This window comes from Capra hircus, chromosome 25, assembly GCF_001704415.2.
Source record: "Capra hircus breed San Clemente chromosome 25, ASM170441v1, whole genome shotgun sequence".
NCBI classification, from domain to species: Eukaryota; Metazoa; Chordata; class Mammalia; order Artiodactyla; family Bovidae; genus Capra; species Capra hircus.
Window position 1 is genome coordinate 37,002,420 of NC_030832.1, and position 24,214 is coordinate 37,026,633.

Here is a 24,214-nt window from a genome sequence, read left to right on the forward strand (position 1 = left end):
CTGTATCACCAGATTTCAAAAAGGAGGCAGAGCTTCAGAGAACAGGTTGAAGATATGTGGATTTTAGTTGCTCTTGCCTGGAATTCCAAAGAATATTAATTTCATTTTCATTTCCAAAGAATATAGTAGAAGAGTTTGGGAGGGAGAAAGGGCTGTGTGGAGCTTTGGGTTAACCTAGAAGATGTGGGGTAGAGAAAAGTGGGGATGAGAGTTTGGAATGTAATGGATAAAAAGAGTGTTTGGCCTTTGAGCAGGGCCTGAAGTAAATAGTTGACTGAGAAACGATAGGCTTAAACCTGTCTTTTGGTGAGGGGTGAACTCAGAGCTCTTGGTCCAGAAGGCTGCAACTTGGTGATTTGGTGACAGGTTTATTCAAATAGGATAGGTTAGTTCAAATAGGAACTCTGGATGCTGTGCACAAAAGAGATGCTGGTTAGTCCTTCAGAAGAACCTTTTTTGTTTTTTAATTATTTTGTTATTGAAGGATAATTGCTTTACAGAATTTTGCTGTTTCCTGTCAGACCTCAACATGAATCATCCATAGGTATACGTATATCCCCACCCTTTTAAAACTTCTTCCAATCTCCCTCCCCATCCCACCCATCTAGGTTGATACAGAGCCCCTGTTTGAGTTTCCTGAGCCATACAGCAAATTCCCATATATATGGTAATGTAAGTTTCCATGTTACTCTTTCCATACATCTCGCCCTCTCCTCCCCTCTCCCCATGTCCATAAATCTATTCTCTATGTCTGTTTCTCCATTGTGGTCCTGTAAATAAATTCTTCAGTACCATTTTTCTAAAAAATATGGAACGCTTCACAAATTTGCGTGTCATCCTCGCGCAGGGGCCATGCTAATCTTCTCTGTATCGCTCCAATTTTAGTCTGTGTGCTGCCGAAGCAAGCACAGTCCTTCAGGAGAACTTTTTAGTGGTGACATGCCAGCCGGGAAATGAGGCAGTAGCCCAAAAGATGCCAGGCAGCCTTTTAAAGAAATGTCAATACACGAAACACTCCTTTCTGCCCTGGGGGAGAAGAGATGATAGCATGGTTCAGGAAAACGACTGAGATGCGAGACCTGGGTTCCACGTTCAGCTTTGCCACCAATTTAGACTGATCTTTAGCAGTCAGTTATCTCCTCCGAGCTTTTGGTTTTACTGTTTGTAAGTCAGGGCTTGAACAAGTTGATCTCTAGGGCTGTGTAATTCTTGCAGAGGTGGTGGTGGCAGGGAGTATATTGATTTTAAATTGAAGAAGGAAGAACATATTTTTGAGTCTCTTATTTCAGGTTTCTTTGCTGTGACAGGTCAATGTCTAGTCTGGGTCCAGTGTTCCTCCCCACACTGTGAGAAATGGAGGCGGCTGCGTGGGAACATTGACCCCTCAGTCCTCCCAGATAATTGGTCCTGCGACCAGAACACAGGTAAAATGGAAATTTCTTTTCAGTTTTTATGTTCCTTTCTTTCTTTCTTTCCCTGCTTTCAACCTTTAGATTAAATATGACAAAAGTATAGTTATAACTCCAGGGGCCCTTGTAGTTAGCATTTGGGGAGAGGCGGGGATCTTGCTGTCTTTTCAAAATGAATTCGGCATAAAGGGATAGAGGAAGACACTCTGAAGAGTAGGGAGGGTCCTGGAATCTAAGTTTCTGAGTAAATTCCATCTTCTTCTGCATTGGTTTGACCCTATTAGTCTGACTAGACTTTCGGTATTGGGTTGGTATGGGATATAGGAGGAAAAGCCAGTGAGAGAGATTCAGTAGCTTAGAATTCTAGAATGTTTGAAACTACTTAAAAAAATTATGAAGATCTAGTCTAGCCCAACTATTTTACAGATGAGAAAACAGAAAAATATTGGAGAAATTACCTTCATGATGTTACACAGATGGAAGCAGGGTCAGACATGTGGGATGTAGGTGGAAGTTTGGGATCTCTTTCTATGGAACACAAAGAGCCAACACTCCTGCTTCTAGCTCTAGCTGCATTTCCTTCATGAGCCTTTATTCATTCTCCAGGCCCATCTCTCAGGTGTCCTTTTGGTCCTACCTGCTACATATAACAATTTCTTCTTGACCTCTCCTCTGCCCTCATCCAGATTTTCACCTCATGAGGCTCTTTCTTTCCCTGCACTCCTCCTCTCTTTTGGCAGACTTGCAGTATAATCGCTGTGATATCCCTGAGGAGACCTGGACTGGTCATGAAAGTGATGTGGCCTATGCCTCCTACATCCCAGGATCCATCATCTGGGCCAAGCAATACGGCTACCCCTGGTAGGGTGCCATTGTAGAGTCAGAGCATCCTTCATAAACTTGAGAGTGGTAGCTTCAGGCAGAGAGGGAAGAAAATGAAAGGGATTTATAATGGAAATGTTACCTGCCTTAGAAAGAGCATGGGTGAGGGAGAATATAAAGTACTAATCTTAGAGGCTTTGAAAGAGTGATTTCTAGAGATTTCACGGTGGACATGGTGTCTCCTTGGGGAAAAGGGCCAGCCAGTTCTACCCTGAATGGGTAGAAAGAGATGAGTGGCTCTAAGATATTTTTTTAGACATTAGGAAAGGAGAGATATACAAAGTAAAGAGAAAAGGGAAGGGTGGAAGAGTTTCTCTGGAGATGTCCCAAGTCAGAAGATTTTTGTTCTCAGGGTTGCCAGGAGGCCTAGAAGATAAGATATTTTTTAGTAGGAAGATTCTGAGCTTCTTTGTACATTGATGGAAGTTACCTCAGTCATTTGGTAGTGACCACTGTGGAGGGATGACAGAGGGGTCTATTTGGGGGATCCTTTATTTGCAAAACATACTGTCCTTTTTGTGTGCTAACTCATTTCAGTTGTGTCCTGACTCTTTGCAACCCTATGGACTATAGCCCTCTGTACATGGGATTCTCCAGGCAAGAATAATACTGGAGTAGGTTGCCATGCCCTCCTCCAGGGGATCTTCCCAACCCAGGGATCAAACCCAGGTCTCCCGCATTGCAGATGGATTCTTTACCATCTGAGACACAAGGGAAGCCCAGTGCCCTTTTATATACATGTATATTGACGAGTTTGTGTTCTGTTCATCTAACCCCTTCTCTTCCATCCCCTACGTCTGTCTGTCTTCTCCAGGTGGCCAGGCATGGTAGAACCTGATCCTGACCTGGGGGAATATTTTCTTTTTGCTTCTCATCTTGATTCCCTGCCGGTGAGTTTTCCTGGTTCAGGGTGGGTAGGTGCTCAGGGCAAAGTGATGAACAAATCCATCCTAATAGATACACAGAGATAGAAATACAGACATAGCCAGCAGACACAAGCAGAAACAGATTCTTAGCTAGAGTGACAAATGGATATAGAAACAAACAAATATCTAATTAAATATTTGTTAATTACTAGGACATTTGTGATTTTGACAAATAGGCTTTGGTTAGGATATCTGAGGTCAGGATGGAAAAACAGTGGAGTGAGGTGGGATAGATGGGTCAGGCTTAAAGGAACAGACAAGGCCCAGCACTTCCTTCCTTGTGAATTCTCAGCTCTTCTCCTGCCTTTTCCTGGCTAGTGGGTCAGAGTAAGAAGAAGGACAAGAGGCTATAACAAAGCTATCTTTTATTACAGTCCAAGTACCATGTGACATTTTTTGGAGAAACAGTCTCTCGTGCTTGGATCCCAGTCAACATGCTAAAGAACTTCCAGGAGCTGACCCTGGAGCTAAGTGGAGTGGTGAGCAACCTTCAGGGGTCATTTGTGATATAGGGAACTTGAGAAACAAAATCTTCCCTTTATTAAATGTGACTTTTCCTGGAGGAAGCTGTGCCAGGAGGAAGTCGCATGTCTGACCAAGTATGCCAGGATAAGGTTATTCATGAGGAACAATTCTTTCTACCATGATTGCAGCAGGAAAATGAGTTTTCTTAGTTTCATTCCCTGTCTGCAGATGGAGGGGCTTCATGAAGACCATGGTTTTCTGCAGGTTAGCCAAAGCAAGTGTGATAGAAATGAAGGCACAGATTAACTCAGGGTTTCTCAGTCTCAACACTGTTGACATTTTGGGTCAGATAGTTTTCTATTATGAGGGGCTGTCCTAGGCATTATAGGATATTTAGCAGCATCCATGGGCTCTAATGGCACCTAGCCAGTAGTAGCCCTCACCCTAGTTGTGACAACCTAAAAATTGTCTCTAGACATTGTCAAATGTCTTCTAGGAGAAAAATGAAGTCTCCCCTGGTTGAGAACCACTGAAGTAACTAAATGATATTTCCTCCTGGAATTCTCCAGGCAAGAATACTGGAGTGGGTGGCCATTCTCTTCTCCAGGGGATCTTCCCAACCCAGGAATTGAATCCAGGCCTCCCGCATTGCAGGCAGATTCTTTACAATCTGAGCCACCAGGGAAGCCCAAGAATACTGGAGTGTGTTGCCTATCCCTTCTCCAAGGGGTCTTTCCGACTTAGGAATTGAACCAGTGTCTCCTGCATTGAGGCAGATCTTTACCCGCTGAGCTACCAGGGAAGCCCGTAATCATTTTGGGCCTTACCAGCGAGGCCCAGGAGCTCAGGGACCTTAGATAATCAGGCCGTGAGTATTAAATCAAGCAGCTGGATGTGAAGAAACTTGTGAGAAGCTTAAAAGTACAGTCATCTGAACTCCTTTAATTTTGCCTTTACAAATTTCCATGGGCTTTACTTTGAGAGGATGCCAAAATGTTGGTTGAAAATACTGCTAGAAATTGATGAAAGGTTTGTTTGGGTACAAGGGAGGATTGTGTTTCTGAGCTCAAAAGATTAGGAATAGGAGTATCATATCAATACCAGTAGAAATAAATGTAAAGATAATGTCTGGTGAGTAACAGTATGTTGGAGTCACTTCCCTAATGTTTATCACTGACTCTAATCTTTCATTTCAGAGAAAGTGCAAGAATAAGGACTGCAGCCAGAAACTGGGGGTAGCCCTGATGATGGCTCAAAAGGCAGAGCAGATCAGTATTCAGGTGGGAAAGTTTAGATCACACCCCTCCTTCTCTTTGGGACTTGGGATGCAAAACAAGTCATACAGTCCCTCCTGTAGAAAATTGGCTCTCCTTCCCTCTTACACAGTCTTAGTTCTAGAACTAGTCTTTTCTTCCCAGGCCAAGTTCCTTTGACTCTTTAAACCATCCATTCTTTTCCCTACCCTTGGACAAATGGAATTTTTTCTCTGTCCAAACAGAGACAGTTTGTGGTAGAGGGAATCCCACCACCCTGTTTAACTTCAAGTCTCAGGTGTATGTACCTTATTCTGTGGAGTTAGTTTTTACCTTCAAATCCTGCCTTTGGGTAGGGGGTGGAGAATAATAGACAGTTAATTTCCTCTTCCCAGTTATTAACTGAATTATAAACAAACTGTAAAAAGAAGTTATAATAATATTGTATAATGTTATAACATACTATGGTAGTTAAGCTCTCCAAAAATTTAGATAAACCTAAATGTGAAGTTTCAAGTGAAAATGGTGTGGAATATGAATACAAACTCTATAACTAGAAACCTTGAAGACAGGGGACAAAACTAGCCCCTGGGAGACTAGTGGATGATGCTTTTGTTTCTTGGTTCCCTCAGGAGCGGGTTAACTTGTTTGGTTTCTGGAGCCGATACAGTGGACCTGACAATAATGGGGAAGAAAAAGGTAGGATAAATAGGAGGCTAAGGACCAGAGAGGGAGGGAAGGGATTCCTTCATGAGGGCAGCTACTGAAGCTTTTATTTTATATCCAGTGCCATCAACCTAGTTCGGATTCTATAATAGGAGGCTTTACATAAATGCCATTGAGCAAATGTCTGGGATGGATGGATGGACACATGGGTAGAGAGAGGAATGGAGAAAAAAGGGAGTAGGGAGGGAGGGTGCATGTTGACTAGTGATAGGACTTGGAAGAGGGTAGAACCATGATAATCTGACATCAGATTTTATGGAGAAAATATGACTTGGATATGAAAGACAGAGTTTGAAGATTGATTTTCTGGGATCAGTTCCACTAACTCATCACCTGTTTTGTTGGATAAATTATTTAGCCTTTCCTTCCTATTCCTGTTTTAGACTTATCGCTCTCTGGGACTAGCAGCTTAGATTCCTGCTTGGAGAAAGAAGAGAAAGAGCCAGAGTTGGAGGAGGATGAAGAGGAGGAACAAGATAAAGCAGTAAGATTGATCTTGGGGATTCCTTTGAGGAGATAGCTGTAGGGCATCTGGTTAGCATGGATTTGTATTTTCTAAGGAACTGTCCTGTCCCTACATCAGGGTAGCCCTGATGGGCTGGTTTTCTCTCTTAGGACTCTTCAGGGAAGAAGAGCCTCCTCTGTCCTCAGTTATTCTCTCTAATACGTCATATCTCTAGGAACTTATTTTTTGATGATAATCTCATTTCCTACTATAGTTCTTTGGTTCTTACTGGAGCAATTTTACAGACTAGCAGGTTGCCTCTCTTTACTTTCTTCCCTGTGTGGACACTTAGGATATTCATTATTTTATTTCCTTAGTCTCTTTTCAGGCATATGAAATGTAGATATTTTTCATCTTTAAAGACTTTTTAAAAGCAGTCTTCGGTTTACAGGAGAATTGAGAAGAATGTACAGAGAGTTTCCATGTGCCTCCTGCCCCCACGCATGTATAGCCTCCCCTGTTAGCAACAGCGTCCACCAGAGTGGTACATTTGTTTGCAGTTGATGAACCTATTCAGTACACTGACACATAATCACGCAAAGTCCATCGTTTACATTAGGACTTCCTCCTGGTGGGGTATATTCTATGGACTTGGACAAATGTGTAGTGACATGTATCCATCATTATGGTATCATATACTGGTACACAATAACTTGCTGGGATTTTGACTGAAGTTAGATCAGTTCTGTAGATGAAACTGGGAAGAATTAGCATCTGGAACTTAAGGACACCCATCATTTCTGTAGCATCCTACTCTATTAAATCACAATTATATGACTTCATTTATATTTTATTTTTCTCAGGATCCAACTTTGCTTAATCCCAAGCCAGCCAAAATTCAAACAAAAAAACCCAAGGCAAGAGGTAAGCAGGATAATTGGAAACGAGACATGTGTTCCTGTTAAGGCAGGGCAGAAGCAGAAAGTGCAAGGGGTCTGCAGGTGGCTGGGCCTTACTGACCTCTTGGCTCCAGAAGCTAGAAAATGGGCAAGACTCATGCTAATATGGTCAGGGAATCTGTAGCTTCTCACTTCTGTGAGTTGAATTACAAAATCTTAGGTTAAAGGTGGAATGAATATTTTAAATTTTTAGCCAAGAAGGATGACTTCATGGAGAAGGCAGGTTTTGAGGTGAACTATAAAGAGAAGACGACCCAGGGAGAAAAAAAAGAAATCTTTAGGGGAAAAGAAAGGAACCAGAAGGACTCACTAGATTGAAAATGAGCAGAAGACCCAGGGCAGAGACTAAATGCTTGGAGTTTGTGGACCCTAACCACACTGTCACTCAGAAATAAACCAATGTCCTTCAGGATTGGGGGTTGGGAGTGATGCCGGAGCAGATGAACGAGATGGGACCCTGAAAAGGAGAACAACAAAGAGAACTCTGTTAAATGAACCTGCACCTCCACCTGTGCCCATAATGGGAAGGAAAAAAGGGCATGGAAATTCAGGACCTGAGCAGCCGGGTAAGACCCAGACTTGGGGGCTGTGGGGAGTGAGGCTCACATCTGCAGCTTTCCTCCTTTGATCGTTCCTTAAAACTTCCACAGCTTTTCATTACTTTGGAAAAAACAAAACAAAACAAAAAAACACACAAAAGTTTAGCCAAAAGGGTGTCATCTAAATTGCAGAACACAACACACACTGTAGAAACATTTTATGGTTATTATCTGATTTTATTCAGGGACATACAGGGATACAAGAATGGTAAGGAGGTGAGAAGTAACATTTATTGATATTTTTGTGGGCTGGCTGGATAGATACTTCTATACTCGTTCCCTTAAGTTCTTTCAGTGTCTCTATCACTGGATATCTGCCGTTTTAAAGATAAAGAGACTGAGGTTCAAAGGGTTTAAAGTTTTCTTGAGGTCCATGGATCCAAGTCTTTCTGATTCCAAACCCCATTTTCTTTCTATAAAGAAAAGTCATCTTTTCCCAGAGATTGTTTTGGAAATAGAAGGTTTAGGAGTTGGACTTACACAAGGTTAAGGACAGATGACCCGATAAGACTCTCAGTTTTGTCACTTTTTCATTTAGACCCTAAGAAAAAATTCAAAGCTCCCCAAAGCAAGGCCCCAGGAAGCAGCCTGTCTGAAGAAAAAGAAGCTAGACTAGTGCCAGAAGTCCTGACCCCACCAGCTCCTTGTGGGGCCTGTCGTGTTGCTGGGGAAGAAGGGCCTGAACCCCAGGATGCTGGAAGTGTCCCTTCTGACGATGGAGCCTCCAGTGACCTGGATCTGGACCAGCTCATGGAAGATGTTGGAGAAGAGCTGGAGCAGAGGGAGGAGCCGCAGCACAGAGTGGACACGGGGGAGCTCGCTGTGGCCTTCTGTGAGGAATAGCTGTGGACTTGTGCCTCCTGCCTGCTCTCTCACGCCTTCCCGGGTGAAGAGCCTCTCGGAGGATCCTTAAGAAGCTGATAAGTGTTGGGGTTGTTCATTGGCTGTGAGGTGACCTGGCTAAAGTCAGAGTTGTGCAGTTCATGTTAATAAACCAGGCTGCTGGTTTCCTTGGTTTGGTTTGTCTCTAACTGCTTGCTCACTTTTGGCTTCTTCCTCTTCTCCTCCATGTCACTGGGCACATGGTGCCTTCTGGTGGGAGACCTGTCAGTATAGGGATCTGGGAAGGCGATGACGCCTGAGTCCTGGAGAAGGACATCGAGAGGGCAGGTCTGGGTTCACAACCTGCCTCAGCCACTTACTAGCAGCATGGCCTTGGGAAAAGCGCTGTGGCCATTCTGGTTCTTACCCTCTCAGATGGTGCATCCAGTGCCATATAGGGTGATTGATGATGCTGAAATGCGGCCATGCATGTAAAGCATGAACACGACACATGCTAGTTATTATCCTGAGGAAAGTAGAAGGGCTAGATTAGGGGGACAGACCTTGGGTTCCAGATTGATTACCAGCGTTTGGGGATTTATTTGTCTCTGGCCTGAGGCAGTCACTGAACAGAAGTACTAGGGGACGGATCTGGGTGTGAGCTAGCTATCATGGTTCATTTTTTTTAACTTCTGGAAAGACAGAAGTTGAAGGTGACATCAGCTTTCTCCTTAGATGTGTTGAGGGAAATTGTACAGGTAGTTTTATTTCTGTGGTGAAAGGCTGGGAAGTTGAAGAGGGAATTGGAGCGGTGGTTCTGTGGTTCTCGGGTCCTTGGTGGCCGTCAGCACCTGCCGGTTTCTGAGTGATCTGTGTGTGGCCGGGGTGATTGTGGGGAACTGAGATCCCTGTGCACAGCTGACTTGAAGGAGGTCCTCACTCAGTCCCACTGCTTAGGTCTTTAAGACAGAGTATAGGGTCTCTTCCTGGGGGCGCCCATGGGGAGGGGCCAAGGGAGGCGCTGCCACTGCTGGTGAGTTTAACCTAGAGAGGGCGAGGGAGGCATAGAGGACTCCTCCGCCGCCACCACCATCATCCTGGGGGAGAAGGGAAAGAGGAGGGGGTGAGACAGTTGAAGAGGGAGAGTCCCATCTCAGAGCCACAGTCCCACAGCTGATGCCCTGACTACACCACAGTCCCTCTATTCTTCCACCCCCTGCTTCTCCAGACTTCCTCCTCATCCTTTCAGGCCCTAATCTGCACTGCTTACCTTGGTATCCGGCTTGGGGTCTACATGTTGTCCTAGAAAAAATCAACATGTGCCAGGATCAGGTGACCAGGCAGCCAGGGTAGAGAAATGGGCAGGGGCTCCAGCAGTGAGGTCATCTCTAGGTCAGGACCAGGGTCTCAGGGGAGGGTGGGTGAGGCAGGGGAGAGGGGAGGATGCTGAGGGCACCTGTGTAGGGTGGGGGTGTGGGGAGGAGAAGGAAGGCCCAGGTGAGAGTGGGGACGGTGGCAGCAGGACTTACCTTCATTCCCGGTGTTCTCGTAATTCTCTTCCGTGTTTCTGAAGGACTCCCTGAGCGGGAACAGGAGGGCAGTGATGTGTCAGAGTCTGGGCAGAAAAGAGCTACCACCTGCCTCGGGCTGCTCCTCTCACTGGAGGCTCTGTGACCTGCCCGGTCACACTCGGAGATGAAGGCAGAGGTTTGAGGCTCTCAGACGGAGGCTGTCTGGACGGGGATGAGGGGCTGTTTGCAGTGTAGCCCCGTCCCTGAGAGCTGACTGGGGTGGACTCTTGCAGAGAAGCGGCTTTACTGAGGGGAGCAGGGAGGAGAAGCAGGAGGGGGTGCCCGCCCTCTGTGGCAGCGCCTGGGTCCAAACCGGAGCGTGAGAACCAGGGAGCTTCTCTCTGGTCCCCTGGGTGGTGCTCAGGCCTTGGTCCCTGAGGAAATGCCATCTGGGGAGGGGTCCCGGGAGGACACTGTCAAGAGTCAGGAAGGCAAGAAAGGAGGGAGGGGCTGTGAGAAGGAAAAGCCTGGATGTGGCAGAGAGGATGAGAAAGGAAAGCGGTGGGCGGTGAGGAGAGGGAGCCAGGCTGGGGGCCGCGAGGGAAGCCGCTCTGAGGAGAGACAGGGCGGAGCAGCCAGAGGCCCCGTGTCACAGGGCAAAGGACAGACTGGATGAGGAGCAAGAAAGGGGACAGAACGTGGAGCAGGCAGGTGTGTTCTGGAAGGACGGTGTTCAAGGGGGAGACAAACCTGGATGAACAGAGGGAGAGGCTGAGACCTGGGGATGGAAAGAGGAAAGGCGGGTGCCAGAGACAAAGGGAGACGTTCTGGGAGAGAGTCAGAGACAGTGCTGGGCCACGGCTCTGACTGTTTAAGGATCGGGAGCCTCAGGAAGTGAAGAGCCTGGCCTGTGGGGACTTGGGAGGATGTGGATGGAGGCCCAGGAGGGGAGGCCCGTGAAAGGCTCCCTGGTGCTGCGCTCCGGAGGAAACTCCTTGCTCATAAAATAGCACCGCCCCCCACCCCCCCATACTGGAGGACAAGCGCTCACCTGGCTGGGGTCCTGGCTTCAGTCTGCACACCTGCAGGAGGACCAACAGCGAGTCACTGTGCCATCCACGGAGGCCTGTTTCCTCCCTGCCTCTCTGCCCGGTCCCCTCCCTGGGAAGGGCCTGGGACTCAGAGCCGCCACCCTGCAGGCACCCTGAGGCTGCCCGCACCTGTCCTGCCTTGTCTTCACCATCAGTCAGGAGAGCAGCTCTTCCTGCACCCAGAGCCCCGTCACCTTCTGAACAGGTTGGACTTATCCACCTCCCCCAACTCTAGTGACCTCAGGCCCACTCAGTCACATCCTGGACTTTTTTTTCCCCCCCACTGGGACTAAGAACTCTGACATAGTAAACACTGGTATCATTTTTATATTTCAAAATTCCTTCCGGCTCTCTTCGGTCATCATCCCTCGGTACCTGTGCGTGACCTCGCTGCACTCCTGTGCTGATGATCCACTCTCTCAGGTTACCCAAGCCGCCTGCTGAGCCCTCTCCTCTCCACCTGTGCCCTCTAACGGGCTCCCGGACCCCCTGGGGCCCCGTGTGCTTCTGCCACACTTGCTGACACGTTTCCAATCCTGGCTCTGCCCTGGGGCAGAGGATGCTGTTTGTTTGCCCCATATCCATTCCCTTCTTATTCAGTTACAGAATGTTGATTTTATTTGGAGTGTCAGGGTACGCCCCCCACTACAGGCAGATGTGGACCTATGGTGAAACCTAGCTGATGATATGTTAATATAAGGGGAAGTTGTGGATAGGATTTTTCAGCTCAGTTCAGTTGCTCAGTCATGTCCGACTCTTTGCAACCCCATGGACTGAAGCACACCAGGCTTCCCTGTCCATCACCAACTCTTGGACCCTACTTAAACTCATGTCCATCACGTCGGTGATGCCATCCAACCATCTCATCCTCTGTCCTCCCTTTCTCCTCCCACCTTCAATTTTTCCCAGCATCAGGGCCTTTTCCAGTGAGTCAGTTCTTTGCATCAGGTGGCCAAAGTATTGGAGTTTCAGCTTCAGCATCAGTCCTTCCAATGAATATTCAGGACTGATTTCCTTTAGGATGGATCTCCTTGCAGTCCAAGGGACTCTCAAGAGTCTTCTCCAACACCAAGGTTCAAGAGCATCAGTTCTTCGGTGCTCAGCTTTATAGTCCAACTCTCACATCCATACACGACTACTGGAAGAACCATAGCTTTGACTAGATGGACCTTTGTTGGTAAAGCAATGTCTCTGCTTTTTAATATGCTGTCTAGGTTGGTCATAGCTAGTCTCTCAAGGAGTAAGCGTCTTAATTTCATGGCTGCAGGAATTTTAGGAAGACTCTTTAAAAGGAGGACAGACAGCTGGAGAATAGTCTTTTTGTCTTTTCCTCCTATGCCCTGCTTCCTGTTTAGATTCACAAATCTGGCATCCTAGCAGCTGTCTTGCACATAAAGCAACCTTCAGGATAGAAGTCAGTATCCAGGACAGTGAGTAGACTCAGTGTCTTAGTATCCTCTGCTTTCTGCCTCCAGATCCTTTTAGATGAGAGGGAAAAAAATCCCCTCTGTGTTATTTGCCCACTGTTATTTCTGTTCTCTGATGCTAGCAGCTGAACACAACTATCTTTTTTTTTTGGCCATGGCACAACTTACAGGATCTTACTCCCCCGATCAGGGATTGAACCCAGGCCCTAGGCAGTGAAAGCGCAGAGTCCTAACCACTGGACCACCAGGGAACATGGATTTTAATCAGTAATTTCTAAAGGTTTTAGTTGAATACTGCTGAAAAGGACCACAATCAAATACAATGATGCTCATACAGATTCACGGCCTCTCATCTGAATTGATCATCAAATACCATTGCATTTTCTCAGTGACTACATCACGGTTTTTTCTTCATCTCAAACCCTCGTCCTTAGTCTCAGGACACAACCACTATGGTTTTTGCTCTGCAGAATAAAATAACGATTTCAGAGTGACCCCAGCCTGGGCCCTCCACCATAGACTGTGTATCTGCAAGGCCAAGCTGAGGTGGCCACTTCTGCTTCACATTGTTTCTGGGGTCAGAGGCTCTGGGATGTGATTTCCAAGGTCGTCTTTTTTCATCTGGCTCTTCCACAGCCCTGAGCTACCTACAGTCCCTAGAATGCCTTCCTTCCCCTGGAAAGACAGTGACCTCTATACCACCCTCACCACCTGGCTATTCTTCTTCATTCTTTGATAGTTTTGCACTTCCTCTTCAACGTCTTCCTTGATTACCCTCCCTTCCTCCCAACCTACCACAGTTCTTTCCACATGAGGCCGTTAGCCCTTGAGGCAACTGCTCCCCTCATCCTCTCGGCCTCCAGATCCTTGAGAGCAGGGCCTGCGCTTTATTTAGTTTTGCATTTCCAGTTACAAGCCAGGCTCTGGAAAATCGGTGTCCAACCAGTACTTGCTGAGTGGAGCCACCTTCCTGTCCCTTCTTTCTCTCTCTTCTGTTTCCCAGGGCAGGCCCTCCCTCCCCAGGAACCGAAAGGGAGACTGATGAGAAATGATTAAGTCAGGAGACAAGAATTAGAAAATTATCAGGTTTGGAGAGAGGGACTGGTCTTGAGCAGTGGGTCCCAAACTTGATGACACACAAATACCACCTGAGGAGGTAAAATGCAGATTCCCAAGCCCAGACCTCAGGCCCAGAAGGAATTTGCATTTTTGCTGAGCAGCTCTGGGTATTCTGATGCAGGAGGGTTCTGAGAAACACTTAGCTGGGAATCTTGGGGAGAGGTTGAGGGTCCTGGATCACTTACTTTTGCTTCTCTTGCATCTAAGGTACACAATCAGCCCCACAATCGTGGTTACGAGCGCAGCGCTGGCCAGTGCCAACCCAACGATAGCTTCCGCACTTCGGAGCCGAGACAGTGGGCTCTCTCCGCCCTGTGAGTCCCCAAGGCGAGCAGCAGTGGTGGCAGCCCTGGTGGTGGGGTTCTGGGTGGGTGTCTTGCTGCCTGGGAAGACAGGAGAAACAGGCAAATTATTCACTGGAGGGCTGGAAGTATCTGGGTGAAGACTGTCACATCTTGTTCCCTAGTTTGGGGAATGTGGGGAGTGGGGAGCAACTCTCTGAAGCTCTCGCACAGAGAGGGGAGTGACAAAGGGAGATTCTGGAAGCTCCAAATCTTCACTCTGTTTGAATCCTGACTCTGCCACTGATCAGTGCTGTGATCTCAGAACCTCATTTCATTACTTACATATAGGGAGAAGTAAATCACAGGATCAAAACCAAATTTTTTTATTGCGGTAAAATATATGCAACACAAATTTACCATTTTAACCATATCTAAGTGACATCAAGTCGATTCACATTATCATGCAACCATCATCACCATCCATCTTCCGAACTTCTTCATCTGTCCAAACTAAAACTCTGTCCCCGCTAAATACTGACCCCTCCTCCCCCCAGGCCCTGGCATTCACTGTTCTACTTTCTGACCCTAAGTGTTTGATTGCTCTTGGTGCCTCAGAGAAGTGGATTCAAACAGTGTTTGTCATTTTATATGATTGTCTTAACAAGTGAGAAAACATCTGTAAAGCACCTAGTATTATTGGAAATATATTATTGTTAAATGAATATATATTGAACTTTACTTACTATAGACATGCTACCTTTGTAGACGTTTAAGGCACCATTAAAAAAACGGGCATGATGGTAAGCCACATACAAAAAACCCAACTTCAGTAAAATCTTGTGTGGACTGAATTCTCTGTCCACTTAGTAGAAATTAATAAAGTGTGAATCCTATTTCTCAACTGAGACAAAAAATTTAAATTCTTAGTCAAATAAATATATATAATGACATGCTATTTAGAAAATAAAAACAACAGCAATATATACGCATATTTTCAAAACTCCTGGAATATGACTAAAGCCAAATTCTAAGTTAAATTCATAGTATTAGATGCTATAATTATTTAAAATGGGATGAAAGTTTTAAAAGGAATGAAATAGTCAATTTCCAAAGAAAAAAGTTACCAAACAGAGAGGAGCTAGCTCTAAGGAAACTAAAAGTAATGAAAACCTATGTAGGAATAAATGTTTTTAGGAAACAGGACAGCAGAAAGAATCATAAATGTAGAAAGTGGTTAGAGAAAAAAAAAAAAGCCACAAACAAGAAAACAGACAAGACTTGTAAATCGAACAACAACAAAGAGTACTGAAATCATGAGTGAGTATGTGCTCAATTTATAGGTTGATAATTCTAAAAACCTCTGAAATGGATTATTTTCTGAGACAAATAATAATTTTTTAAAATGCATTTAAGAAATAGTAACCATTAATGGATTAGACAAAGAAGAAATTTAGAACACTAATTAAAGAACTATTTTTCATAAAGATTTCAAGTTCAGAAGGTTTAGTGGAAAAATTCTTGTGAAAATTAAAGGAACAGATAACTCTCAGAAGATTCTAGAACAGAAAAATATGGAAAACGGTGCAATTCTAATTCATTTCATAAAGTGATAACATAATCCTGATGCTAATATTCATTCATAACTTTTAGAAATGTAGACTAAAAGAATAAAAGGCTATCTTTGTTTTAAACTGACCTGAGTCAGGGGAAAATACCTAGTATTGACACAACCTCTGGGAAAGGTTTGGGTATATCTATCAAAATGTAAAATATCCGAGTGTGCCCTTAGACTCAGTGATTTCTATGCTAGGAAATTATCCTATGGACGTGCTGGTACAAGTATTCAAAGGCCTGTGTTTGAAGGTGTTCTCTGCAGCTTTATTTGTGATTTGGTAGCAACCTAAATGTCTTTAAATATGAGGCTGATTAAGTGAACTACAATCCATTGCTACAGCGGGAGACCATGCAGTCATTTAAAAAGAAAGGCGTAGAATACGTGCTGAAGTGGAAAGATACTTGAGGTCCATGAAGTAAACACAGCAAGCTGAAGATCGGGAGAGTGTGCAGCTTGAGCCTCTTATGTTCCATCTCTGTATATCTGTATCTGTGTCTCTTATCTGTGGAGAGAGCATTTCTGCAGAAAGGGGAAGTAGCTGAGAGATAAAGAGGAGAGGAATGTGTTTTTCATGTGATTCCCTTCTGTGCTGTTTGACTGTTTTAAAAACTATGTGCAAGTATGTATTTCCAGTACTTTTATTTTTCAAATGTAACATCTATATTTATATAAGTTGTATAGGCACAAAATTTAAAGAATCAAACTCCCCACAGGTTATAATAACAGCACCCTCTCCTCACTCCTTTCCCACTCCCCAGATGGAACTGTTTTTAGCACCTCTTGCTGTTTCTGGCATTAACCTCACATTTCTAAATCACAGGCTTATCTGGGAAGTGAGTATACAGAGAGGAGGTCCTGGGACTGAACCCTGGGACTTCCTTTCTCCACACTGGGATAATCTCTCTACACTTTCACAGAGACACTCAGAAATAATGTCTCAGCAACTGTCTGGCCGTCCCTCAGCCAGTCAAATGGACACCAAACTCTCTCTCTCCCCAGAGGTTACAGCTCCTTTCTAGGTCCCAGAACCTACTTCCTCCCCTGCTTCTTAGGCCTGTGGCTGGTCCCAGGGGTCTCACTGTCCCTGACTGGTTTCCACACCCTGAGCCCCCCATCAAAACTCTCAGTTACCCTGTTGGAGCAGCTGCCTCCTACCAGGACTCTGACTTATGTCCCAGCAGCCTTCCTGTTCCATCTGAATAAAGCAGCGCCCTAGCACCTCTAGCCACTGATTCTGCTTCATTTTCCTGCTTTTCTCTTTCACCACCACCTGACACACAGAATGAATTTGTTTGTTTTTGTGTGTGATATTCTTTCTACACTCAAGTGTAAGTTGTTACACTCCAGTGTAAGTTCTACACTCAAGGGTAAGTTCCATTGTTAAGGACATTTATGTTTTGTTCTGTATTAACTGCTCTTTCCTCAGTGCCCAGCTTAGGACCTGACACGTAGCAGGCACTCAGTATTTGCTATTTGATTTGTTAAAGGATTAAACAAAATAAATTTCCCTTGGAAATTCACAACACTCAACCATTGCCTTTCAGTATCCTCTATTGCTATTGAGACAGCCAAGCCACTCTAATTCCTGACTCTCTTTATGTGTCCAGTTTCTTCCCTCCTTGGAAATGTATTGGATCTCCCTTTATCAGCTATGTAGATGACACCACCCTTATGGCAGAGAGCGAAGAAGAACTAAAGAGCCTCTTGATGAAAGTGAAAAAGGAGAGTGAAGAAGTTGGCTTAAAGCTCAATATTCAGAAAACGAAGATCATGGCATCCGGTCCTATCACTTCATAGGAAATAGATGGGGAAACAGTGGAAACAGTGTCAGACTTTATTTTTGGGGGCTCCAAAATGACTGCAGATGGTGATTGCAGCCATGAAATTAAAAGACGCTTACTCCTTGGAAGAAAAGTTATGATCAACCTAGATAGCATATTCAAAAGCAGAGACATTACCACAAAAACCATTGCCAACAAAGGTCCGTCTAGTCAAGGCTATGGTTTTTCCAGTGGTCATGTATGGATGTGAGAGTTGGACTATAAAGAAAGCTGAGCACTTTTAAACTATGGTGAAGACTCTTAAGAGTTCCTTGGACTGCAAGGAGATCCAACCAATCCATCCTAAAGGAAATCAGTCCTGAATATTCATTGGAAGGACTGATGCTGAAGCTGAAACTCCAATACTTTGGCCACCTGATGTGAAGAATTGATTCATTTGAAAAGACCCTGATGCTGGGAAAGATTGAAGGTGGGAGGAGAAGGGGAGGACAGAGGATGAAATGGATGGCATCACTGACTCAGTGGACATGAGTTTGAGTAAACTCTGGGAGTTGGCGATGGACAGGGAGGCCTGGCACGCTGCAGTCCATGGGGTCGCAAAGAATCGGACACGACTGAGCGACTGAACTGAACTTACCCTTGGTGTTTTGAAATTTGTATGTTGCAGTACCCCAGGGTTGGTCTTCTTATTTTGACTCATGTTGCTGGGTTCTTTCATTCTGGAAAATTTCTATAGTAGTTTTGTTGATATTTTCTTCCCCATGGCCTTCTTTTTTCTCTGTTTTTAAAACTGTTGTTCAATCATGTACACCCGTGGGAGATTCATGTCAATGTATGGCAAAACCAATACAGTATTGTAAAGTAAAATAAAGTAAAAATAAAAAATAAATAAATAAATAAATAAAACTGTTGTTCAGAGATTGGAACTCTTGGACCAATTCTCAATTTGTCTTATCCTTCCTTATAATTCCTATATTATATTTCTAAGGCTGCTGTGACAAATTGCTGCAAACTGGGTGACTCTAAACAATAGAAGTTTACTTGCTCACAGTTCTGGAGGCCAGATGGCAGAAATCAAGGTGTCAGCCAGGCTGCATCACTCAGGAGGCTCTGTGGTGGGGGGGAGTCTGTTCCTTGCTTCTTTGGCTTCTAATGGCTGCTTCACCCCAGTCTCTGTGTCTGTGGTCACATTGCCTGCCCTTCCATCTGTGTCCAGTCTCCCACTGCCCCCCTCTTATTAGCATCTAGAGTCCACCCAGATAATCCCAGATAACCTCCTCATCTCAAATTCCTCAACTGAATCACATCTGCAGCCATATAAGATATTATTCACTTGTTTGGGGGCCACTGTTCAAACCACTACAACAATATCCAAATCTTTGAGTTTTCTTGAACTACAATATCCAAATCTTTCAGTTTTCTCCCACCTTTTAAGATATGTCCATGAACTTCATCTTTCAATCATATATTGAGTTTTCCATCTTTGCTAGTATATTTCTAATTTCTAAGATCTCTTTTTTTGTTTTGAAAGCTCCTTTACAAAGCATTCTATTGTGTCATATACATGAAATTCTTTAGCTTTACGAGGATGATAGTTCTTTGAAAATTTCAGTCTCCTTTCATTGTTTTGGATTCTTCCAGGTTCCCTTCTCCCTTGATTGTTCTGCTCTCTACATCTCATGGGACAAGCATTTCTTAAATGTTTAGTTCAAAGCTTTTAAAAACAGACTCTCTACCTCAGGCATCCTGGGCACAGCTGAGGTGCGGGTACAGTCCTCACTGCAGGGGATTTGGTACAAGGCCAAGACCCCAGCCACCCTGTCCCCTTGGCTCCCAACATGCACGAAGATGTGAGTGTGTTATAGCAGAAAGTGCATGTCAGATCACTTTACAGTGAGTAGGACAGTATGACTCACTCTACGTGAGTAGAGTGATGTGTTAGATCTCTAGATCTTTTCAGGCCCATCAGACAGCTATTCCGGAGAAGGGTCTCCTGATTGTCTGCCCTTAGTGGCTGCGTGGTGTGGGAGTACCAGCCTGGCTGCCTGCGTCCTGGGAGGCCTCTGCAAGGGTCAAGGTATTTCAGGTCTCATCAGTTCACCAAATCTCCAAATTTAAGAACTGAACCCTTGTCCTCAGGTGTGCTCCAGGGTACCCCCAAGACTCCCTGTGGATTATTGTTTCTAGAACGCATATATCTAGTCTTTTGCTGGGGTGAGGTGTGAGGGTGCGGAGGTGTCTCTGCTTCCTAAATACACTTCAGTTAGTCCTCTAGTTTCCAGGTCCCCTTCCACGCCCAGTTTCATGGGTACTAGGAGTTGCTATTCCTGACCCTTTAAGGGGTTTTGCAGTATAAATTGCCTTCCTTCTGGATGTCTCCACTGTTGACTTAGGGTTTAATTCCTCCGGTCTATTTCCCACTTCCAAAATTTTGTTTTTGTCCACCTAACTTGCAAATGTTTTTGTCCCTCTGGGTTTTTGTCTTAAAAAAATTCCATTTGCTGTCATTTTAGTAGATTTTTGGAGGGAGTGGAAGTAAACATATGCATATAACCTAGCATCTTGGCCAGAATTTATGCATTACTTAATAAAAATAAAGAATATAAAAAGTCTTATGAGACACATGATCTTTGGAAGAACACTACAAAGGTTAACTTAGGGATATAAAATAGGACCTGTTCCTCAGCAAAAAGATTGTGCATTATACTGATTTCAATTTCTGTCAGTTACTTTATAGATTTAATGCAATTCTGATTTTAAAAACCAGCAGGAATGTTTTTCTAGAAACTTGGCAAACTTATTCTAACATTTGTGTGGAAGAATAGGCAGGCAACACTAATGAAGTTCTTGAGGAAGAAGGAATGTGATTGTGATGGGAAAAGTCTTAACAGCCATTGAAACATGATAAAGTTATAATAACTAAACAGTGTGGGGCTAATATAACAAAATATAGGGACTTCCTTGGTGGTCCAATGGCTAGGACTCTGCGCTCCCAGTGCAGGGGGCCCAGGTTCCACCCCTGGCCTGGGAACTAGACTCTGCATGCCACATCTGCCTCCCACACACAACGAAGATCCTGCATGCCGCAACAAGACCCAGCACAGCCAAGTAAATGAATATCTAAAAACAAGAAAACACAGACTAGTGAAACAGAATAGACAGACCAGAAATGGATGCTACTTTACAAAAGAACTTAAAAGCTAAAGCCTATTAATCAATGGAAAAAGGGGGAAATATTCAAGAATAAGAAATAAAACTGAGCACCGAAGAACTGACGCTTTTGAACTGTGGTGTTGGAGAAGACTCTTGAAAGTCCCTTGGACTGCAAGGAGACCAAACCAGTCACTCCTAAAGGAAATCAGTCCTGAATATTCATTGGAAGGGCTGATGCTGAAGCTGAAACTCCAATACTCTGGCCACCTGATGTGAAGAACTGACTCCTTAGAAAAGACCCTGATGCTGGGAGGGATTGGGGGCAGGAGGAGAAGGGGACGACAGAGGATGAGATAGTTGGATGGCATCACCACCTCAACGGACATGAGTTTGAACAAACTTTGGGAGTTGGTGATGGACAGGGAGGCCTGGTGTGCTGCAGTCCATGGGGTCGCAAAAAGTCGGACACAACTGAGCAACTGATTGAATTGAACTGGTTCAATAACAAAGTGAGGACAATTGATTTGTTTCTTGGTATAAGGATCAACTTAGTTCTTTATCTCACACCATTTACCAAGATAAATTCTCACTATATTGAAGCGCTTTATTATGAAAAGGGATTCCCTGATAGCTCAGTTGGTAAAGAATCCGCCTGCAATATAGGAGACACCGGTTCGATTCCTGGGTTGGGAAGATCCCCTGGAGAAGGGATAGGCTACCGACTCCAGTTTTCTTGGGCTTCCCTTGTGGTTCAGCTGGTAAAGAGTCTGCCTGCAATGTGGGACACCTGGGTTTGATCCCTGGTTTGGGTAGACCCCCTGGAGAAGGGAAAGTCAACCCACTCCAGTTCTGGCCTGGAGAATTCCATGGACTCCATAGTCTATGGGGTCGCAAAGAGTTGGAGACGACTGAGCGACTTTCTCTTTCACTTTTTATGAAAAGTAATCAAATCTTACCAAAATTAGGAAAACTATTTTTTACCTCTAGTGAGATGTGGGGTTTTGGATTTAGAAATAAAAGAAAAACTAAAAGTGAGAATATAATTAGATTTGGCTACGTAAATAAAATTACTATTTGTAAAAAAAAATAAGCCAATCTCAAACTTATGAGTTATGTTTGCTACAGATATTCCTCTGGTGTGATGTTTTTGCAAGGTGGTACTTCACTTGGATTAAAAACATCTCTATTCCCTGTAAAAATGAGCATGACCATCCAGTTGATTGAATTAACTGACAAAATTAATTTACTGATGAAAAAACTCATAGGAAATGTGGCTGAAACAGAGAAAGGAGAAAAAGAAGGAAGAATTAAGAAAGGAAGAAGAGGGATTTAAGGAGACCAAAGTCCCTCAAAAAAGGCCATTTAAGGGAATTTGGAGGAGGTGCAGGAAATATTAATCCAAAGCTATCTTGCTTAATTCAGATTGAGTCACATACTGCTTAGAATCACCAGCACAAGTGATTGCAAAAAGCAAACAAACTTAATCAATTTTCAGTTTTCAAAAAATTATCTACTGGTGACACACTTCGTTATTGCCTGTGCCTAGAAGAGAACCCCTCCTCCCTACCGTGGAGTCAGATACACTGTTCAAGTTCCGAAGCCCCACTGAGTGACAGATGCTACACATCCATTATTAGGTTAAAAATAGTCAAGACAAGATGACAAGTCAGTAGGTGAGTCCAAGCAGCTCATGGTTAAGAAGGGAGGCTCTGGGGCTAAACTGGGGTCAAACCCCACCCCAGCAGGAGTGACTTGGGGCAGGTGTTTGCTGTGCGAGCCTCGGTTCCCCTTCCTGTGACCGGAGGACAGCGACAGGACCGCTGTACTGGGGGTCGTGGGGAAGGTCAGCTGGGGTGATGCTGCCAAGGTGCCCCCCTAGGATGCAGGGCACAGTCAGGGGAGCTGCTGGGCCTGCTGCCTCATCATGACCAGGACAGAGGGGCACGGTCAGGGTGGACTCGGGGACAGGGTGACTGGAACCACATGGGGGGATGCTGGTGGGGAGAGAGGGAAGGAGGTAAAGGGGATGCAAGGAGGGAAAAGGAGATGGAAAGCGAGGAGAGATGGACCGAGGAAAGGATGATTGAACTGATGTCCTGGGGTTCAGAGCAGAGAAGGAAGGGGAGATGGGAAAACAGGTGATGGGGACACGGGGCCCCTCGGCACCTGCTGTGTGTGTGGGCTGAGCTCATGGCTGTTGGGGGACAGACATGGGGCAGCTGGGGCTCCACAGAGGACTGAGGACAAAGGGGAGGAGCCACACCCCGAGGATGTCAAGTCACCTGGAGGACGTGGGGCGAGGGCAGGGGGCCAGGTGGAGGCCAGCTTGGAGCAGAAGGGAGGACAGCTAGGGGCACAAAGGGTGTGGGGGCCTGGGGTGGGGGAGGGGCTGAATCTGGAGGGCAGAGAGGGGGATGGGCAAGGGAGGTGGTCCTGGGTTGGGGAAGATTAAGGTGAAAAGGGTAAAGTTGGCAGAGCCCTGGGGAGGTGGGCAGGGAGAAGAGTTTGAGAAAGCAGAGTCAGGAAGAGAGTGCCTGAGTCAGGCCTGGGGCCCAAGGCATCAGTGGCTTCCAAGAGCCTCAGGCAGGACAGCTGGACTCACGGGGGGTGATGGTGAGTTTGGTCCCCTCGATGGACTGCCACATCTGCTTGCCGTGTCTCAGTGTGACCAACTGCACCCGGCAGAAGTACACAGACTGGTCCTCCCTCCGCAGGTTTGAGATCCGGAGGGAGCCGTTCTTCTCAGGCTCTGTCCAGGTCAGGGAGAGCCGGTTCTTAAAATTATTATGGATGAACTTAGGGGTCGTGTTGTAGATGAATTCCCCATGGAAGTGTTTCCATCTCCAGGATATTTTCATGTTGGGAATCTTGGCTAATTCCCAGAGGTGAGAGAAGGAGAAGGGGATGAGGATGGAGCCACCCTCGGGGGCTGAGAGATCCGTTGGTTGCTTCATCTCATGGGAAGGCTGTAGATTTCTTTGTGCCCAGTGACCTAGAGGAGGGAGGGAGAGACTCTGAAGCCACGAGGAGAGACACAGAAGGTGACCCCAGACCACTGGGCACCCTCACCTGCAGGGGCACATGTGACGGGGTAGGACTGGCCCTCTGGCCTGTGTGATCCCCTCTCCAGGCTTGGGGCAGGCAGGAGGGTGAAGGGTTGGGGACCCAGCACTGTGGGAGCCGCCCTTTGTTTGTTGGGGGTGGGAAGCCAGGCCGGCTACCCCAGGGGACCCTTCTACACATACCCAGCCACAGCCCCTCCCTGGGGTCCCTGGCAGAGCAGGACAGTTCCGGCCACTCACCAGCCCACAGAGACGCCAGCAGCAGCAGCAGGGGCAGCAGCAGGCGTAGCCCCATGGCCTTGCCCTCCTCCCGGGTGAAAAGACAGGCAGAGCCCTCAAGGCCAGACGGGAGGCCTTGGGGGGCCCCTGGGGGAGTCTCAGCACCAGGAGTGAGGACCAGGCTCCTTCAGAGGACGGAGGAGGGTGGGGGCCTTCCCCAAACCCGCCCACCCCGACAGTGACGGGCACTTCCTTTATCAACCTGGCTTCTTCTTTTCCTTTATTGCAAAAGGGCCTCCCTGTGGTCAGTGCACAGGGAGCCATGATCTGGGGCTCCCCGCCCCCGTCTTCACGCTGAGGGGCTGGTCCTGACCTGCGCCCGCTGGGCCTCCTCCCCCTCAGCTCCTGCCTGCCCTCCTCACAGCTCCCTGGCAGTCGGTCTCTGTGTCTCTCCTTGTCTCTGCTT

General features: G+C 45.9%; 2 protein-coding genes across 2 annotated transcripts in view; one reads left to right on the plus strand and one right to left on the minus strand.

Annotated features, from left to right (window-relative positions):
* The window catches only part of ZCWPW1 (zinc finger CW-type and PWWP domain containing 1), a 23,587-nt gene extending 14,913 nt beyond the window's left edge, over positions 1-8,674 (plus strand). Inside the window, exons 8-17 of the mRNA XM_005697829.3 lie at positions 1,308-1,424; positions 2,150-2,270; positions 3,106-3,181; positions 3,592-3,696; positions 4,879-4,962; positions 5,568-5,634; positions 6,045-6,145; positions 6,970-7,030; positions 7,476-7,631; positions 8,203-8,674. Of these exons, the coding sequence (XP_005697886.1) occupies positions 1,308-1,424; positions 2,150-2,270; positions 3,106-3,181; positions 3,592-3,696; positions 4,879-4,962; positions 5,568-5,634; positions 6,045-6,145; positions 6,970-7,030; positions 7,476-7,631; positions 8,203-8,507 (1,193 nt within the window). The 3' untranslated portion in view covers positions 8,508-8,674. The remainder of the gene's footprint in view (positions 1-1,307; positions 1,425-2,149; positions 2,271-3,105; positions 3,182-3,591; positions 3,697-4,878; positions 4,963-5,567; positions 5,635-6,044; positions 6,146-6,969; positions 7,031-7,475; positions 7,632-8,202) is intronic.
* On the minus strand, positions 7,821-23,967 carry LOC102190927 (paired immunoglobulin-like type 2 receptor alpha). Its single transcript, XM_018040730.1, has 7 exons — positions 23,770-23,967; positions 23,070-23,459; positions 13,820-14,017; positions 11,049-11,079; positions 10,016-10,065; positions 9,757-9,788; positions 7,821-9,583 (listed from the first exon to the last, which is right to left on the minus strand). The coding sequence occupies exons 1-7, from the start codon at positions 23,822-23,824 to the stop codon at positions 9,440-9,442; spliced, it is 900 nt and encodes a 299-aa protein (XP_017896219.1). The 5' UTR covers positions 23,825-23,967; the 3' UTR covers positions 7,821-9,439.

Excerpts from the sequence above, each read along its gene's own strand:
- LOC102190927 (XM_018040730.1), bottom strand. The coding sequence starts at position 23,824 with ATGGGGCTACGCCTGCTGCTGCCCCTGCTGCTGCTGCTGGCGTCTCTG. Across the intron at positions 10,066-11,048 it reads GAAGCCAGGACCCCAGCCAG|GGAGTCCTTCAGAAACACGG; the intron begins GTGAGCGCTTGT and ends GTTCCCGCTCAG. Across the intron at positions 9,789-10,015 it reads CGAGAACACCGGGAATGAAG|GACAACATGTAGACCCCAAG; the intron begins GTAAGTCCTGCT and ends GATTTTTTCTAG.